The sequence below is a fragment of the Podarcis vaucheri genome, assembly GCF_965113315.1.
Source record: "Podarcis vaucheri genome assembly, chromosome: 18".
NCBI classification, from domain to species: domain Eukaryota; kingdom Metazoa; phylum Chordata; class Lepidosauria; order Squamata; family Lacertidae; genus Podarcis; species Podarcis vaucheri.
The window spans coordinates 12,225,017-12,244,410 of NC_138756.1; the positions used below are offsets into that span (position 1 = coordinate 12,225,017).

The 19,394-nt window shown below is 53.1% G+C and overlaps 2 protein-coding genes across 2 annotated transcripts in view; both read right to left on the reverse strand.

Annotated features, from left to right (window-relative positions):
* Positions 1-19,394, reverse strand: part of LOC309522944 (tetraspanin-33-like) — a 52,534-nt gene that overhangs the window by 25,695 nt on the left and 7,445 nt on the right. The gene's annotated exons all lie outside the window — the stretch shown is intronic.
* NWD1 (NACHT and WD repeat domain containing 1) lies at positions 1,633-19,362 on the reverse strand. Its single transcript, XM_082206911.1, has 20 exons — positions 18,970-19,362; positions 17,697-17,782; positions 17,333-17,443; positions 16,630-16,912; positions 14,449-15,622; positions 14,024-14,227; positions 13,563-13,725; positions 13,171-13,288; positions 12,815-12,990; positions 10,844-11,204; positions 10,326-10,448; positions 9,839-10,038; positions 9,306-9,671; positions 8,414-8,567; positions 7,465-7,619; positions 6,163-6,460; positions 5,777-5,796; positions 4,664-5,266; positions 3,872-3,980; positions 1,633-2,934 (listed from the first exon to the last, which is right to left on the reverse strand). The coding sequence occupies exons 1-20, from the start codon at positions 19,190-19,192 to the stop codon at positions 2,624-2,626; spliced, it is 5,238 nt and encodes a 1,745-aa protein (XP_082063037.1). The 5' UTR covers positions 19,193-19,362; the 3' UTR covers positions 1,633-2,623.

A 19,394-nucleotide genomic window follows, 5' to 3' on the forward strand; every position in this document is an offset into this window, starting at 1 on the left:
TGGCCCCCTCCCCCCAAGGGACTTACGTGGACGGGGAGCTTCTCCGAGGCGGGGGGCGCCGCTCCCCCCATCCTGCCCCCCATCCTGGGCCCTCCGCTGCTCCCCCGGCCGCCATGTTGGCGCGCCTCCTCCTCCTCCCCGCGGCCGCGCGCACACTCGCGAAACGGCCTCAGCAGCCAGGCTTGGGAAGGAAAGGCGCGGAAAGGAAAGCAGGCGGAACCTTTCTGGCGAGGGGAGAGGGAGGAGGCCGGAAGGGAAAAGGGACCGGACCAAAACAGAAAAAGACCGGATGGGAGGGAGGAGGGGGAAGCCGGAAGGAGGGGGGAAAGGGGAGAGAAGAGGGTGAGGGCTAGAGCGGCCCGGACAGAGAGGAGCAGTAGAGAGGGGAGGAGGGAGCGGGGAGAGAGGCGGAGACGGAAGGGAGAGGGAGATAGGAAAAGGGAAGAGGGACACACGCACTCGGAGGTTTGTAGTGATGGGTTCTGGGTAGGAAAAGGGCTGTAAGAGAGGATAGAGGTAGGAAAGAGGTAGAGGGGTCTCAGGGGCAGGAAAAGGGGCAGAGCTCTGTGGCCCCTCTAGCCCTTTCCTACCTCTCAGGCCCCTCTACCCTTTTCATAGATCTGTGGCCCCTTTGCTACCTCTGAGACCCCTCTATGCTTTTCATAGCTCTGTGGCCCCTCTGCCCCTAGTCTACCTCTGAGACCCCTCTATACTTTTCATAGCTCTGTGGCCCCTCTACCCCTAGTCTACCTCTGAGACCCCTCTACACTTTTCATAGCTCTGTGGTCTCATAGGCCACAGAGCTATGAAAAGTATAGAGGGGTCTCGGAGGTAGGAAAGAGGCCACAGAGCTATGAAAAGTATAGAGGGGTCTCGGAGGTAGGATAGAGGCCACAGAGCTATGAAAAGTATAGAGGGGTCTCGGAGGTAGGAAAGAGGCCACAGAGCTATGAAAAGTATAGAGGGGTCTCGGAGGTAGGAAAGAGGCCACAGAGCTATGAAAAGAATAGAGGGGTCTCAGAGGTAGACTAGTGGTAGAAGGGCCACAGAGCTATGAAAAGTATAGAGGGGTCTCAGAGGTAGGAAAGGGGCCACAGAGCTATGAAAAGCATAGAGGGGTCTCAGAGGTAGACTAGTGGTAGAAGGGCCACAGAGCTATGAAAAGGGTAGAGGGGCCTCAGAGGTAGGAAAGGGGCTACAGAGCTATGAAAAGGGTAGAGGGGCCTCAGAGGTAGGAAAGGAGTTGAGGGGCCACAGAGCTATGAAAAGTGCAGAGGGGTCTCAGAGGTAGCAAAGGAGCCACAGAGCTATGAAAAGACTAGAGGTGTCACAGGGGTGGAATAGGGACAGGGGCCCACAGAGCTATGAAAAGTGTAGAGGGGTCTCAGAGGTAGGAAAGGGGCCACAGAGCTATGAAAAGGGTAGAGGGGTCTCAGAGGTAGACTGCGGTAGAGGGGCCACAGAGCTAGGAAAAGGGTAGAGGCGTCTCAGGGGTAGACTGGGGTAGGGGGGGCCACAGAGCTATGAAAAGGGTAGAGGGGTCTTAGGAATAGCGTAGTGGGGGCCACAGAGCTATGAAAAATGCAGAGGGGTGTCAGAGGTAGGGAAATTATTTTGAGAATTATAAGAACAGAACTACTTAACTTGTGTAGAAATTTATTCATGTATGTGACTACCACGGCAAGAATGTTACTGGCCCCAAAATGGAAAGAGGCAGAAGTCCCAGCAAAGGAAGAATGGATACAATAACGTATGGAATACCCAGAAATGGCGAAACGTACCGGAGGAATAAGAATAAGTTAACAAACTTTTTATAAAAGAATGGAAATGGTTTATTGAATATTTACAGATAAATTGTAAACAGATAAGAACATTGGCAGGATTATTGTAATAACCTGCAGTTTCATAAGAGTATATATTTAAGGTAGATGAGTAAACAAGCAAATTAAGTTAATTTGGAAATGCAGAAGATATTAAAAAGAAATTTAAGGAACCGCAGAAAGAGGGGGAAGGAAGTCAACACAGTGAGGGTTTGCCAAGCGTGCCTTCCTCTCAGCCCCTTTCTCCCTCGCGTCCTGAGTTCGAGTGTCTTCAAAGCCCACGACACCTTTGGTCAAGGCTGTTCTCCAACTGGAGCGCTCGCAGGCCAGCGTTTCCCAATTGTTGGTGTTTATACTACATTTTAAAAAAGATTTGCCTTAAGAGAGTCTTTGAACCTCTTTTGTTGACCACCAACATTACGTTTTCCATTTTTCAGTTCGGAATAGAGGAGTTGCTTTGGAAGACGATCATCAGGCATCCGCACAACATGACCAGTCCAATGAAGTTGATGTTGAAGAATCATCACTTCGACACTGGAGATCTTTGCTTCTTCCAGTACACTGGCATTAGTTCACCTGTCTTCCCAGGTGAGGTATAAAATTTTGTGGAGACCCCTGTGATGGAATCTTCCAAGGAATTGGAGATGGTGTTTACAAGTGGTCCATGTTTCACAAGCTTACAGTAAGGTTGGAAGTACAAGGGCTTTGTAAGCAAGCATTTTGGTTTCCTGGGCCCAGAAATGAACCAGCAACCAGTGCAATGGGGCCAGAGTTGGTCTCCTGTGATAATCTAGCCCTGCCCCTTACCCAATCCTGCAAATCTGCGAAAGCTTGTTGTTGAGGTGGCTGTGCCCGGCCTGGGATGCGTGGTCCCCCCGGCGTGCCAGCTGCCCGCCGGCGACATCCTCATCCTCCTCTCCGCCGGTCCTCCGAGACGTCACTCTGCACGTGGCTCTGATGCCGCCCAGCGGGTCGTAGCGAGAGCTGGTGGACGGCGGGCGGAGGAACCTCTCCCGGATGAGGTAGCCGAGTTTTGTCGCCGCCACGAAGCCGTCCGGCGTTGGCACGATCCTGGTCACCCTCGCGTGCAGAAGCTGGACGGCCAACAGGGCTCCTAGTGGTGCCAAGAAACATAGTGTGAAATGTCCCCCATGCATAGGAAGTCTACTTCATCTCAAGTTAGCTCAGTATTGCCTACCTAGGGTTTCTCGAACTCGGGTCCTTGGCCATTTCCGGACCAAAATTCCCATCACCCCACAATTCCCATTCATTTATTCTGTGAACCGCCTTGAGACCCCTGGGTATAGGTAAAGGTAAAGGGACCCCTGACCATTAGGTCCAGTCGTGACCAACTCTGGGGTTGTGGCGCTCATCTCGCTTTATTGGCTGAGGGAGCCGGCGTACAGCTTCCGGGTCATGTGGCCAGCAGGACTAAGCCGCTTCTGGCGAACCAGAGCAGCGCACGGAAACACCGTTTCCCTTCCTGCTGGAGTGGTACCTATTTATCTACTTGTACTTTGATGTCCTTTCGAACTGCTAGGTGGGCAAGAGCAGGGACTGAGCAACAGGAGCTCACCCCGTCATTGCCGACCATTCGAACCGCCGACCTTCTGAGCAGCAAGTCCTAGGCTCTGTGGTTTAACCCACAGCGCCACCCGTGTCCCTGGGTATAGGACGGTATATAAATTCAATTAATAATAATAATAATAATACAGTCATACCGCAGCTTACAGAAGCTTCAGGTTGTGTGTTTTCGCACCGAAACCCGGAAGCACTGGAATGGGTTGCTTCCAGGTTTCGGCGCTCACGCATGCGCAGAAACACTAAATAGCGCTTTGCACATGTGCAGACATGCCAAATCACAACCCGCGCATGCGCAGATGCGGCGCTGCGAGTTGTGGGTGTGCACGGATCATGTTCACAACCCGAGCGTCCACTGTATCCCCAACCACTGGTTCTGCTGGCTATTGTAGTCCAAAAACTGCTGGAGACTCAGTGGGGGAAGCCACCATTGCAGGCAGTTCAAAGATGGCCGGGGGGGGCTCGCTCACCACACGAGACGTCCCACACCGTCACGCACTGATCGAGGGAGGCCGTGAAGAGCAGCCGGTCATCCGTCGAGAAGCAGGCGCAGACCACGCCTTGCGAGAAGGAACCTTCCTGGGAACAAAGAACAGACATGGCGAAGGCGTTTTGAGAGAGCGTAGAATGTGTGCTTTTATTTCAAATGCCTCTCCGGTTTATTTGTGGGGCATAGGAATGCGTACATTTTCTCTATCCAAAATAAAAATATAGTCCTGCTCCCCACAAGGTCTGAGGGACAGTGGAGTGTCCCCCTGCTGAAAAAGGTTGCTGACCCCTGATTAGGCGATGGCCATTTTTGGGAAGTGAGAGCTGGACCACAAAGAAGGCTGATTGCCGAGGGAATGGATGCTTTTGAATTCTGGTGCTGGAGGAGACCCTTGAGAGTCCCATGGACTGCAAGAAGATCCAACCTCTCCACTCTTAAGGAAATCAGCCCTGAGTGCTCACTGGAAGGACAGATCCTGAAGCTGAGGCTCCAAGACTTTGGCCACCTCATGAGAAGAGAAGACTCCCTGGAAAAGACCCTGATGTTGGGAAAGATGGAGGGCACAAGGAGAAGGGGACGACAGAGGACGAGATGGTTGGACAGTGTCCTCGAAGCTACAAACAGGAGTCTGACCAAACTGCGGGAGGCAGTGGAAGACAGGAGGGCCTGGCATGCTCTGGTCCAGGGGGTCACAAAGAGGCGGACACAACAAAGCAACTAAACAACAACATTCTTGGGACGGCGCAGGGCGGGATCCGGAGGGGAGACACACCTTTCGGAAAGACATCCGATGTTCCCAGCGGCACCGATCCACGTCCCAGAGGCACTGCAGAGAGTCGGCTGCCCCGCTGAGTGCCCAGGCCTCCCCGTGGCTGGTCTGCAAGCAGGTGACGCCACTGCTTCCATGCGCTTCCAGGGCGAAGACCTGGCCCCGGGGGCAGTGGTAGAGGAACAGCTGCCCGCCGGTCATGCCGTAGAGCACCCGGTACCCGCCCAGCAGGGCCACGCAGGAGATGTCGGCGCCCGGGATCTGGGTGTAGAAGGAGAAGGCCGGCTGGTCGATCAGGGGCCCCGGATCCCCCCGGCCCACCTCCAAGACCTGCACCAGGTCCTCGCAAGCCACGGCCACTTGCTCCTCGCTCCGGGCCAAGGCCAGGGCGCAGACGGGCTTCTGGTTCTCTGCCGGAGGGATGCACCCGACGTCCTGCGGCGAGTCCAAGGGGAAGACCAGCACCGTCCCAGACGCCAGCCCCACAAAGGCCAGGTTTCTCTGGGGGGCCACTTCCAGGCACCGCACGGCGGCCGAGGTGTCCAACATCTCACGCTCCTCTCCTGCGGGGGCACAGGTGGTTGTTTTTATTTTAAAAAATATTATTTTACAGTCATACCTCGGGTTACAGATGCTTCAGGTTGCGTTTCTTTCAGGTTATGGACCGCTGAAACCTGGAAGTCCTGGAATGGGTTACTTCCGGGTTTCGACGGTCGCGCATGCACAGAAGCGCTAAATTGCGCTTAGCACATGCACAGAAGCACCGAATCGCAACCCGCGTGTGTACAGACTTGCTGCTGTGGGTTGCGAACGTGCATCCCACACGGATCATGTTCACAAACCGAGTGTCCACTGTATTTTATCAATTTCCCAAAAACAACGAAAAATAAAAACATCACTACATATTCAAACACAGAAAAAACAGAGTTGACTCCCCCCCCCCATTCCCTTCTCTGGTTCCTTTGTTTATCATCATACCGCATGTCCATTTTAAATTAAAATTACTTCTTGCCCAGTCATAATGTCTTTACAAGTATTTTTCAAATCCTGCTAATGTATTAACCAGTGTACCTTGCTTCTGTGTATATACAACAAAGTCCTTCCATTCTTCTTTACATTCATTGTCCTCTCTTTCTCTTAATTTCAAAGTCAATTCTGCCATTTCGGCATACAGTATACCGTATTTTTCACTCTATAAGATGCACCAGACCACAAGACGCACCTAGTTTCTGGAGGAGGAAAACAAGGGGGGAAAAATTCCGAATCTCAGAAGCCAGAACAGCAAGAGGGATCTCTGCGCAGTGAAAGCAGCTATCCCTCTTGCTGTTCTGGCTTCTGGGATAGCTGCACAGCCTGCATTCGCTCCATAAGACGCACACGCATTTCCCCTTGCTTTTTAGGAGGGAAAAAGTGAGTCTTATAGAGCAAAAAATACGGTATTTGTTTGTTATTGGAATGCTGGAAATACTGTGTCAAAAAAGACATTGATAAAAATCATATACGAAATAAATAAATAAACTCGCCTTCCTCCACGTCCCAAAGGACGAGCTCGCAGCTCTCGAGGGACCGGGGGAAGCAGACGTATTTTCCGCCGCCGGAGAGCCCCACGCACTTCGCGCCAGCCATGCAAGGCGGCAAGGGTTTGCGCCCGGGGTCGTCGCCGGGGTCCCAGACCCGGAGGTAAGGTGCGTGGGGAGAGGCAGATACCAGCAAGGAGCCGCAGAGGGTCAGGTGAGTGGCGGGTGGTCCTTCGTCCCCCCAGACGTCCCTCAGCCAGCCCTCCTGGCCTAGTCGCCACACCTGGGGAGAAGAGCGGTACAGTCAAACCTCCGTTCTCGAACGGCTCCGTTTTGGAACGTTCCGGCTCCCGGAAACCCGGACGTAAATTCTCCTGAGATTAAGAGACTCTGGTTTACTAAAGATGAAGAAGTTGAATCAGTAACGATACACCGGGCAGGAGATTTTGGCTATAGTATACAGTTTTCATCATGGGAAAAGTTTTGGAGAGAGGACTTGAAGTTTACAGCCTGCTTTTCGTTGAAAGAAAACTATATGAAAATGATGTGCTGCTACTATTTGGCGCCTAGTAAAATTGCGAAGTTGTACAGTGGTACCTCGGGTTAAGAACCTAATTCGTTCTGGAGGTCCGTTCTTAGCCTGAAGCACCACTTTAGCTAATGGGGCCTCCTGTCGCTGCTGTGCCGCCAGAGCACGATTTCTGTTCTCATCCTGAAGCAAAGTTCTTAACCTGAGGTACTGTTTCTGGGTTAGCGGAGTCTGTAACCTGAAGCATATGTAACCCAAGGTACCACCGTATAGAAGCAGTTCAGATGTGTACTGGAAATGTAAAAGGAAAGAGGGTATGTTCTATCATACGATACAGTGCTTCCTCGGTTTCCGACCGTCTCTGTTGACGAATGTTTCAGTTTTCGAACGCCGTAACCCCGGAAGTAAACGCTTCCATTTTTGAATGTGCCTCAGAAGCTGAATGCCTTCCGCTGAATGTATATGTTATTTTTCTCAATTTCTCTATTAAATTTGCAGCTCGGTTTCCATATGTTTCGGAACTTGGATTTGTTGGGGCTTACTTACTTGGTGGGTTCTTGATTGCCACATTGCCCCCGCCTCGGCCTAGAAGGCTGCTCCTTCTGCCTCTTAAAATCATAGAATCGTATAGTTGGAAAGGGTCCCCCAGCGGTCATCTAAGTCCAACCCCCCTGCGATGCAGGGATCTTGGCTAAAGCATCCCTGGCACATGGCCGTCCAACCTCTGCTTAAAAACCTCCAGAGAAGGGGCGCCTTACCCAGACGGACTCGCTCCGAGAGCTCGTGAAGATGGTGGTGTTGTCGGCAGCGATGGCAGCGGCACAGACTTCCTCATCGTGCAGCAAATCGGAGTTCAGGACTTGGTGGAAGCCTGTCGGGTCAGGCCGGAAGATTCGCACGCGGCGCCCAAATCCTGGAAGGCAAGCCAGAGCTTGGTTGTTGGGAAGCAAGGCTCTGGTCCTGGAGGAAGCGCCAGAAGGGACAAGAGTGCTTCTGAGCACATGCAAAAGGCTCCTCGCAGGCAGGTGGTTCCTAACATTACCCAGTCCCTGCTCTTGCTCTGTGAGCGACCGACAAGAATAAGGTCCCAGCACTCAGTTATTTCCACATCAATTTCCACTTTTTCTCCCCCCCCCCTTTCTAAAAATAAATTTTTATTGGTTTAAAATACAAACATACGACAAAGGTAAGTATAACAAAGTTAAATACAAAAAGACTACGTAAAATCAAGGAAAAAATTGAAAAGACAAAAAAAGGGAAAAAAGAAATGGAAAAAAAGAACAAAAAATTTATACGACACCATGTCCATCAAATAAAGTTTTATTTGATGGACAATTTGCACTTTTTCATGGAGAGTCGCCGTGAAAATTCGTCACTACTTTAACATGAATTTCCCCTCATTCGTCTTTAATTTTACCTCATTTTTTCAAGGCCGTTCTCCCTCCCGGCAGAACGCATTTTGGTGTCATCTGCGTTTTTACGCACGCTCCACCTCAATCTGTGCCTTTGCGCGCGAGGGGCGCACCGCAAAGCAAGATTCGGAAAAGAGCGAATCTTGCAGACCCGACTCCGCAGCCCGTTTATTCGGGAAAGCAAGGATTAGGAAGTGTTGCGTGAATTTGAAGGTGCACCAAACATTGGGGTCCTTCCCCTATATCCCTAAAAACAGCCCGCTGCCTGGGGGGGCAAGCTCTCAAGGAGACAAACCTGCCGCGAGAAGAGACTCGTCTCCCGAAAGCGCCACAAAGCAGATCTTCTCTGGGAGCTTCTCCAGGAGGCTATTTCCCTCCGACGAGACCTGTGGGGAGTGTTGCAGGAATTTATGTATAGGTTTTTTGGGGGGTTGCCCCTCCAGCAGATATCATGCACATGCAGCCCACTACCAAAACCAGCACCATCGCTTTTGTGACTTGTCCCCACAAAACACTTCATCGCAGTTTCTTTCTATCTATTCAAAGGGCCTTTGCTGCACGATACCAAATGTAAGAATTCACTGGTAAATGTTCCTATGTACTGGCTCACTAGAAAACTTCAGAAATTCCTATAGACAGGTGAGCTCATCTCCTCAGCAGCCCCTCTGCCTGAGGGATAATCCCTGGCCTCCTGATACCTGAGTGCCAGACAGGTAGCCATTCCAGAAATAACAAACCCAGATGAAGACAAAAGGGTGTGATTCCAATATGCATTCCTTTCTATGGGAAAGCAAGCCTTGGTTTTGGAACGCTTCAGTTTTGGAACAGAATTTCTGGAACGGATTCAGTTTGAGAACCAAGGGACCACTGTAGTTTTCGACATTAATGAGGATCGGTACATACCAGATTAAAAGAAATACGGCTATTTTTGTGGACACTCATCAATATTTACATCGATGTAGCCCTATATACCAGATTAAAACAAATCTGTCTGCTTTGATTGTTATCAAAAGATAAACAAACGTTCACATACGTTTGAGAAACCAAGGTGCCGCTATATATGAATTGGAATCCCTTTTTAAATCAATTGAGATTCCCTGAGCATCCTCCTTTCTGAGCTCAGCGCCACTGGGAGGGCGGGAAATAGGGAAATTCTGGGTTCGAGAACCAAGGTGCCACTGTAATCAGAATTTTATTCTTTGTAGTTTTATTATGTGCCCCCAAATCTGGCTGCGTTGCCCCAGCCCCTCCGCCCACAACCCCTGCCCCAGAGCGGGCACCATCAAGAGGGAGCCCTCGCTGAACCCGGACACCATCCTGCCCATTTTCCGGAGCAAAGCGCCGCAGGTGGGGACTGCAATCTCTCGCAGCCCCCCCAGCTGCTGCCTCGATAGGAGCTGCCCGCTGAGACTGTCCCACAGGCAGACGCAGCCCCCCGACACCGTCACCACCACCAGCCGTGGCACGAAGATGGCAGCGCACAGCCAGCCGCCCGGGGGCTCGGCCAGGATCCGGAAAGCGGGGGCCGCAGTGCCCAGGTGCCAGGCCTCCACCTGCGGGGAAGAGGGAGGGTCTGTTGAGACTCTTGCTGGGCAAAACACAGGGCATTTCCCATTGTGCAACACGGTGGAATTGCAGAATAATTCGGACTCTCCGGGTGCCCCTGTTTTCTAGGGATAGTCCAGGATTAACCGTCCCGTTATAATGCCAGTCCACACACCTCCGAGCCAGACACCCAGTACACAATTTGGTGTTTGTCGTCCACGCTGAGCTGGCACCACTCCTGATCCCCCGCAGGGACGGCGGACACAATGGCTTCCTCCCTGCCGGACTCCAGGCTCCACAGTCGCAGGGTTCGATCCTGGGCGACCGAAACGGCGCGGGTACCCCGGGCGAAGACCCCCAGGCACCTCACTTCGGCTGCAAGGAATCGGGGGAGATTATTATTAATTATAAAAGTCAGAGAGTTGTTTATTTCCTCGATATCTGGTGGGAGAGGGTGCCACCACCAAGAAGGCCCTCTGCCTGTTTCCCTGTAATTTTGCTTCTTGCAGGGAGGGAAGCACCAGAAGGCTCTCGGAGCTGAACCTTAGTGTGCCCCGATTAAAATTCGCTGTTAATCGCAGCTGCCTGGCACTGCCCGCCCTCTGCCCCCCTTGCAAGCAAGAGGCGGCCTGGCAAAACCACCCTTCCCTTCTGATCCTCACCCGAGTGGCCGAGGAGGACGTGACGCACTGAAAAATCTTCCGTGTCCCATACGATGATGGAGCCGTCCGAGGAGCCAGCCAACAGCACCCTGTGGTCAGGACTGGCTTCCAGGACAGAGGTGCCTGCAAATTGTGGGGGCAGGTCAGAGGGGCAGCTCTGGTGTGGGTCACCTAACCCACCAGGCTGTGGGTCCAGCGGTCTGGGCTGGCAGAGAAAAGGAAGGACTTTGGGGGGGGGTGTTAACCTGCGGAACTCTCTGCCACTGGAGGTAGGGGTGGGCAGTGAAATTCACAGAGGAGAGCTGGAAGCTGGGCTTAGAACTCGGGTCTCCGGCTATTTTCAAACTACAGTTCCCATTATCCCTGACCTCTGGTCCTGCTAGCTAGGGAAGGTGGGAGCTGTAGTCCCAAAACAGACCCAATTTCGGGGAGCTTTGGTTTCGGATGACCCAGCCGCCGCTGCCCGCCAGGGCTCTCCTGATATCGTGGGGGTCACCCGTGCGAATCCCGACACCCACCTTTGGGGAATCCTGGCAGCGTCTTCCGCAGAGGCCCGTCCGGTGGGTCAAGGAAGCCGGCGAGAGGGACGAGGGACGGATGGGGGCGCGATCCAAGCCAGCTCTTGCACTGCTGGCAAAGACCCGCGATCAGGCCGCCCGGGTAGGAGGGCACCAGCGACTCCAACCGCGCCAGCATCTCTGTGTAGACCACGTTTGGTTCTGGAGGGGCGAGGAGACAGGGGAGGGTCACACACACAGCGTTTATTTCGTTATTGCATTTGCACCCTGTTAACGGAGAAATCTGGGGGCTCCCTTGGACAAAAAACAAGGACACCAGCCAGGAATCCCAGAGCAAAACAGCAGCCAGGAGGCTTGGTCTTTATTGAAGACTGTTGCGACAGGACTCCCACCTGCCACAAGGTGGAACAAGATGGAAGCCCCAAACAAAAGAGAACCCAAACTTTTATTAGCTGCTCATCCCCATGTTACACCCCCAAACTACATCACTCATACATCACGGTTACATCATGAAAGGGGAGGTCTGGTGGCCGCAATCTGAGCATCCTGGACCCTGCCCCATGGTTCCCCTTGCCCTCCACCAAACACCCATCAAGTGGAACAAAAGAGATATTTACATTTCCCTGTTTCCCAGCCAAGTTCATCCCACCCTTTTGTCTTCATCTGGGTTTGTTATTTCTGGACTGGCTACCTGTCTGGCACTCAGGTATCAGGAGGCCAGGGATTATCACTCAGGCAGAGGGGCTGCTGAAGAGCTAGTCTATAGGAATTTCTGAAGTTTCCCAGTGAGCCAGTATATAGATACATTGATCAGTGAATTCTGACATTTGGTATCGTGCAGACACAACCTTGATGGCAGAAAGTGAAGAGGAATTAAAGAACCTTTTAATGAGGGTGAAAGAGGAGAGTGCAAAATATGGTCTGAAGCTCAACATCAAAAAAACGAAGATCATGGCCACTGGGCCCATCACCTCCTGGCAAATAGATGGGGAAGAAATGGAGGCAGTGAGAGATTTTACTTTCTTGGGCTCCATGATCAGTGCAGATGGTGACAGCAGTCACGAAATTAAAAGACGCCTGCTCCTTGGGAGAAAGGCGATGGCAAGCCTAGACAACATCTTAAAAAGCAGAGACATCACCTTGCCAACAAAGGTCCGTATAGTAAAAGCCATGGTTTTCCCAGTAGTGATGTATGGAAGTGAGAGCTGGACCCTCAAGAAGGCTGATGGCCGAAGAATGGATGCTTTTGGATTCTGGTGCTGGAGGAGACTCTTGAGAGTCCCATGGACTGCAAGAAGATCAAACCTCTCCATTCTGAAGGAAATCAGCCCTGAGTGCTCACTGGAAGGACAGATCCTGAAGCTGAGGCTCCAAGACTCTGGCCACCTCATGAGAAGAGAGGACTCCCTGGAAAAGACCCTGATGTTGGGAAAGATGGAGGGCACAAGGAGAAGGGGACGACAGAGAATGAGATGGTTGGATGGTGTTCTTCAAGCCACTAGCATGAGTTTGATCAAACTGCGGGAGGCAGTGGAGGACAGAAGTGCCTGGCGTGCTCTGGTCCATGGGGTCACGAAGAGTCGGACACGACTAAACGACTAAACAACAACAACAAGCAGAGGCCCTTTGTATAGATAGGAAGAAACTGCAATGTTTTGTGGGAACAAATCACAAAAGTCACAAAAGCGATGGTGCTGGTTTTGGTAGTGGGCTGCATGTGCATGATATCTGCTGGAGGGGCAAACCCCCCCAACCTATACATAAATTCCTGCAACAACACACACAGCATTTATTTCATTACTGCATTTGCACCCAACCTGCCTTTTATTCTGAGGAGCTCAAGTCAAGCTCTCTGGTTCTCGCCCTCCCTGTTTTATCTGCGCAACAACAACCACCCTGCAGAGTAGGCCTAGCCGAAAGGAAGGGATTTGTCTTCGAAGGTCAGGAAAGTGGAGATTGTTTAAGAGCAACAGACCCACCTAAACGGCCCTCAGCATCGTCCGCACTGGGATCCAGGAGCAGGAGGAGGCAATCCCATACCAAGCGCAGCTCCGGGCAGAAGATGTGAGTCAGGCACAGGGCAAAGTCCGCGGCCAAGATCCGCACGCCAGAGGAAGCAACCCTGCAGGAGATCCAGGCCATGTTCCCTGGCGGAGGGAGAGAGAAAGCACATTTCCTCCAACGTTTCTCCCATTAAAAGAGGGACGTCCTCTTCCATCCCCTCCAACGTTTCTCCCCTGAAAATAGGGACGTCCTCTTCCATCCCCTACAACGTTCCTCCCGCCAAAAAGAAGGGCAACGAAGGCGCAGGAGCTCTTCCCGCTCACCCAGAACATCTCGGCGCAGCTCCTCCATCCGTCCCCCGTGGAGCAGGTGGAAGGGCTGTTCGCTCAGCTTCCTCCGGTTGGGAAGACAGCTGGAGAACCACAATGGCTGCGGCGTCACCTGGGTGAGAGGGAACGAAGACGGGGCTTTTTTAAAGAATAAAAAATAAGGAAATTATGAAACGAAATGAAAAATAAAGAAATGAAATAATGAAATGAAAAAATAAAGAATAAAAATAATGAAATGAAATGAAAAAATAAAGAATAAAAAATAATGAAATGAAACGAAACCCATCTCGTCTGGGCAGCAAGGGAAAGCCCCCCCCCTGCGTCCCCCACCCCGGCGTCTCCCCCTGCCGGCCCTCCTGGCACTTTTGGGGTTCCCAGAGCTTCACCTTCCTGTCAACGCTCACAGGCTTGGCGGAGGAGGGCAGCACGACGGGCTTCTTCGCCCCCCAACTCCAGGTCCCCCGGAAGAAATCGGCCAGAATCAGGTGGCGCCGGACGCGGTCCTCCGGCCGAGACAGGTAGCGCTCCTCCACCGCGGCCGAAAACTCCCTGGGCAGAGGAAGGAGGGACGGCTCAGGCCAAGCCTCGGACCGCGGGGCTTCAGATGGGCAGCAGGGTTTCGGGCTCAGGGGGCGTCCCGAGCCCCACCTCAAGATGCAATTCGGGGGGCGAAGCCGGCACCGCCCGAGCTCTGCCCCCCAACCCCCTAAAAGTAAAACGAAGAGGCTAGTCCTCATGGACTGGTTTAGAGAAGGACGAAGGCTTCGCCCTTTTGCAAACCGGGACCCTCTTTCCAGACCCCCTGCCAGCCCCGAAAAGGAGGGGAGGGAAAAGGGTGGCCTCTGACCTGTGGAGGAAGCCCATCAGCACGAAGCCGTCAGACCACTTCTCCTCCAGCTCCGGGTTCAAATCCCGGCGCAGGCAGGACCACAGCAAGGGCGGCAGGCGGAGGACCCCTTTGCCCGGCGGAGGGTGCGACCGGTACACCTCAGAGAGGACCTCGTTGTCCAGGGACAGGACATCCTTCATCTCTGCTTCGGAGAGGCCGTTCCTGCACAAAACACACACAAAAAAGGGAGGAAATCAGGCAGAGGAACTCCCCGACACAAGCTTCGCCTACCTCCCAGGGTTGCTGTTTGTTTTTTAATATACGGTATATAAAAGTTTTGGTTTGCTTAAGAAGCAGGAAAGATATGAAGTTTGGTACGTTCCCCTATAAACCTTGATAAAATTTACACTAAAAAAAATAAGCACACATGCGCAGGTCCTCACCGGGCGCAAGCGATGTAGCCCAGGGCGTTCGCCACCAACACGGAGCCATGCGCTTCCTCCATGCGCCCGCAGAGGCGGTGCGCGGCCTCTGTGGCCGTGAGTGGTACCGCCAGGGCCGAAAGCGGGGCGTACGATGCCCACCGACAAGCCTCAGCGAAGGCGAGGGACAGCGGCAACGACTGCCCGCCGTTGGAGAAACTTTGCCGGAAAAGCGCCCGCTGTTCTGGCTGGAGGGTACGCCCTGCAGATGCCAAGCTCTCGGCCAGAGCCTTGCCAGCCTCCTCGGCGGAGAGAGGGGCCACCACGAAGGGGTCCCCGCCAAAAGCGCTGCCACCCTCGTCCCGGGCAGACACGACCAGCTGCACCCCGGGAGGGCAGACCGCCGGCAGCCATGTGGTGCCCAGACTCTCCGTGGCGTCAAGGATCAAGACGAGAGGCCGGGAGGCCTGGCGGGAGGCCGAGAGGAGCGCATGGCGGAAGCGCAGAAGAGGGTCACCAGTCCCTGGCAGGCTCAGCCCCAGCGCCAGGCAAACCTGCTGGCAGAGGCTGGTGAGGAGGGCGTCGCGCCCGCAGCTGTCCTGCGATGCCCCCAGCAGCCGGAAAACCACCGCCGCCTCGGGTCCCAGGGCCTGGCAAGCCGCCCCTCGCAGGTGGCACAGCAGGACAGTCTTGCCACAGCCGGGCGGCCCGTGGACCACGAGCGGAGGGTGGCACCGTGGCAGGCTGTCCCTCAGGCGTTGGCAGAGGGAGTCCACCAGCTCTGGTCGCCAGCATGGGCTGCGGCAACGCTCCTGAACCAGGGCGGCGTGGTGGCTGAGTTCCTGCAGCAGCCGCCCACCGCCAGGGCGCCCTTCCCGCGCCCGCAGGGCCCGGATCGCTTGGTAGTTGGCGACAGCCACAAACTGGTCGCATAGCTCCTTGAGGTGTTTGGGTTGAGGCTTCTGGCGGAGGGCGCCGGGGGCCGCAGCATGGGGTGCCCGGTGGACCCGGAGCAAACCAGGGCAGGCGCTGGCGACGGTGCCCTTCAGCTCCTCCAGCATCCGGTGGGCATCTTCATCCTCTTCCTCGCCCTCCTCGTCCAGGGAGGTCTCGGTTTCTCGGAGGAAGACCACCGCGGTCCCTTCGTCCTCCGGCCCCGAGCCCAAGAGGCGTGCCTCAATTTCCCTATGCGTATCTGGAAAAAGAGGGTGAGTGTGTGAGGAGGAGCGGCAGAAGGCATCCTCACAGAACTCTAGCCCAACGGTTGGCATTCATTTGATTCTGAATTGATTTTAGAATGCATTCCAACTAATCGATTTTGATTTTAGGTAAACTGTGTTACTTTTAATGTTGTTAGCGGCTTCGGCTAGGGAGGGCGGGATATAAATAAAATTTTATTGTTTATTATTATTATACCCGACAAGTGTCCCGGTTTCCCCGGGACGGTCCTGGAATCGCAAAAGCCCAATCGGCCCAAACAGAATGGAGAAAATACGGAGAATATACCTTGAAAAGCAGGGCCCTCAAAGAAATACCGTACGTGGAGTTGTTTCGATGAACTCTTGCAAAATGTATTCTGGCGCTTAAATTAAAAACAGAAAGGAAAAGGGGCGATCGCGGATTAAGGAGGAGACCGCTTGCTAAAAATGAAAAGAGAACTGTGTAGAGGATGGAGGAAGTCGATTGGAAGAGGAGAAGCGAAATATGGTGTGTGTGTGTGTGTGTGTGTGTGTGTGTGTGTATATATATATACACATATACATATATATATATATATATATATATATATATATACACACACACACACATATATATATACATATATATATATATCTGATTATTTGTTCTGCATAAGTTTCCATACATAGCTATGTTTTATTTGTATTTCTTCTTTTTTTGTGTTTTCTTTTTGGTTGTGTGTTAGTAGTTCTATGTTTCGTTTTATGAGTCTGTGTGCTGCGAAACTCAAAATAAAATTAAAGAACGAGTGGAATTACAAAATCATTATTATTATTAAAAAGAGGTGCCAGAACTCACTTGTTCTCTCTACCAGAACTGAATTCCAGCTGGAAAAAAAAGCCCTGTATATAATCTATGATTGTGACTATTATTAAATATATTAGTAATCGTGATAATAAAACGATGCATCAAATCAGAGGAGGGGAGTTTCCTTGCAGAAACGGGGCAGCTACAGAGACACACCTGATTTGTGGTAGCGCAGTCGCTGACACTGGCCAATCAGCCCCTTCCTCTCCGCCTCCCGGGCCGCTCTGCGCAGGGCTAGGACCAAACTCTGCTCCTCGCCCTGGGGCAGGGGACGTTGGAGGGCGTACACCGGAGGGGCGGCATTCTCGTCCTTCAGGTACCGCTGGGTCAGCAACGCCTGCGGCTCCTCCTGCCGCAACTGGGCTGTCAGGGCCTCGAATTCCTCTTCCCCGATGGTCGCGGGGGCCGGGCAGGGGCCGTAGCGGCTCCCGAGGAGAGCCTGGGGTGGGGCGAGAGAGGGGCAAAGAGGGTCCTGTCTAAGCCCAACCTCCTGCCCTCACGAGCCCCCAAAGCCAGAGGTGAGAGAGACGGCCTGCTTTGGCTCTCCGGCCTTTCTAAGGTAGACTGCTCCTGTCCAGGGAGGCTCCATTGAGGAATCCTAGGAAATTCAGAAGAGCCCTGCAGCAGCCAAAGAGGCGGTCATCTAAGTCACAGCGGCCAACCAGATGTCCATTATGGGAACGCCCTCCCCGTCAGGATTCGAACCCAGAGCCCTCTCTCCAGCGACCGGCATTCAGAAGCATCACTGCCGCCAACCGCGGGGGGTGGGCAGAGATCCTTGCGAGAACCCCCTCCCCAGCCCCATAGCAGCCCCCCTTGACGCCCGGGGAGCCCTCAAGGAGGAGACGCCGGCACTCACCACGAAACTGGGGCCCACCGAGAGCTCCTGGCAGCGCCGAATCTCGTCCAGAAAGAGGGGCTCTTGGCCAGCGCCTGTGACGTCACGGATGCCCCATCTCAAATCAATGACCTGGACCGGATTCGGCGGAGGGGGGGAAATTAGCAGGTTTGGAGGCAGGGGGAGGAATCCTGCGCCCACTTGGTGGATGTGGAAAGACCCCTCCCGGGAAAACTATAATTCCCAGGATTCTCAATGTGCTAAAAAAGTGCGCCAGAAGGATGGATATTCCCCCCCCCCGGTCCTGTGTTCGAAAGACCCCTTCTGCTCCAAGAGGCTCTGAGCTGAGATAGGGGTGGTGTTTTTTTTTGATGGGGTTCCTCACCTCGAACATCAAGCCGTGTTTCTGGCAAAAGGCCTGGACTTCGGGGTACGCCGACTCCATCAGAGCCTCTCTCTCTGCCTCCATGTCTGTAACCGGAGAATCGGAGAAGGGGGGCTTTCGTGCTGCTAGCTTTCTCCTTGCGAGGGGCCCCAAATTTATTTATTTCACTCGAAGGCAGCCCACCCGCTTCTCCCCACAACGAGCCAAGAGGGGCAGCCCCACAACAGGTCACGCCCCCAAGGAGAATTTCATGCCGGCCGAGTGGCAGGACTCGAACCCTGCTCTCTATTTTTTTAAACAATAAATTTATTTATTTGGTTTTCCCAGTGGAAGTTTTACAAGCAGATCTCCAACACACCTAATAAAAACCATTCGAAAGAATCTCCTAGACGCTCCCCCACCTTTTTGGGTCCTATTGTCATTGCTCCCCGCCACCAAAAGGTACTCTCGTTTTGACTCGAGAAAACCACCATTTTCCAGTTCGAATCGGGGAAAATAAATACAGCAAAGGGACAAAAGTACAAAGATTCACAAAATGTACCCCTGTGCCCCCCCCCCCAGGAAAAAAGGACTGCCTATTGTTAACCATTTCCTCCTGCATTTAAACAATAAGAATCCAAACCCTTTTACGTCCCCATTAGACCCAAAAATTCACCATTAAACTACAAGTGTTCTCTCCCTCTCTCTCTCTCTCTCTCTCTCTCTCTCTCTCTCTCTCTCCTTTTTGCCAGGCCTTGACCGACAGACACTCTAACCACTGTGCTGTCCCGCAGCGCTTCACTCCCTCTGAGCCACCTCCAATTCGTTTATTGTTTCGTTTTCGTTATTTGCAACATACATATTACAGACGTACAAAAGAAAATATGATTATGCAAACATTAAAGGAAGAAAACAAAAGAATTGCGCATTACCTTTAGCAACACATACCTTACAGTGAATTACGAAATGCAAGAAACACAAAATTACAAAACTATAAATAGGGAAAAGAAAGGAAGAACAAGAATAAAGAAGAAGAAAAAAGAAGGAAATTAAAATTTGGTTGGCTCCGATTTGACCCCCCTGCTCAAACTCTCATCGCTCTGATGATCGTGCCAAATGTCAGGGATGCTTTGGGCGAGATCCCGGGATGGCAAGTTTGGGGTTGGGCTAGATGACCGCTGGGTTCCCTTCCATCTCCGATCTTATGAGGCCCAGGAAGCCCAGCCCAGCACCCCACGCCCAGGCCTCTTCCTGCCTGCCTGCCCCCCACCCTCTGTGGCAAACCGGGGGGCACCTGAAGGCGTTGAGCTCACAAAGATCCGCACGAGGTTGCAGGGCGCGCTGCCCCCCTTTCCCCGGAGGAGGAGGTCCTGCTCCGGCGGAGAGAGACTCATCCTGCCCGGCTGCCGAGTTGCTCTGCCTGCCCCGGTGCCAAGGAAGGTGCCCGGTCCTCTCCGGGGAGGCAGGTCGCCGTAGCAACGGGGAGGCAGGTGGGGAAGAGTCCCTCCCCGGGGCATCACCAGGTGAGACACACCTGAGGCCTCCTCTGGGAGGAGAGATGGAGAAGGGTTGCGGTGGCGGCGGCAGCAGGATCAGGCCCAAGGGGGCTGGGCAGACAGCCCCCCCCCAAAGAATAAGAAGCCCCCTCCAACAAGACCCAGTGGTGGATTTATGTATAAGCTAAACAAGCTCTTAGGGGCCCCCAAAAAAATTAAAGGG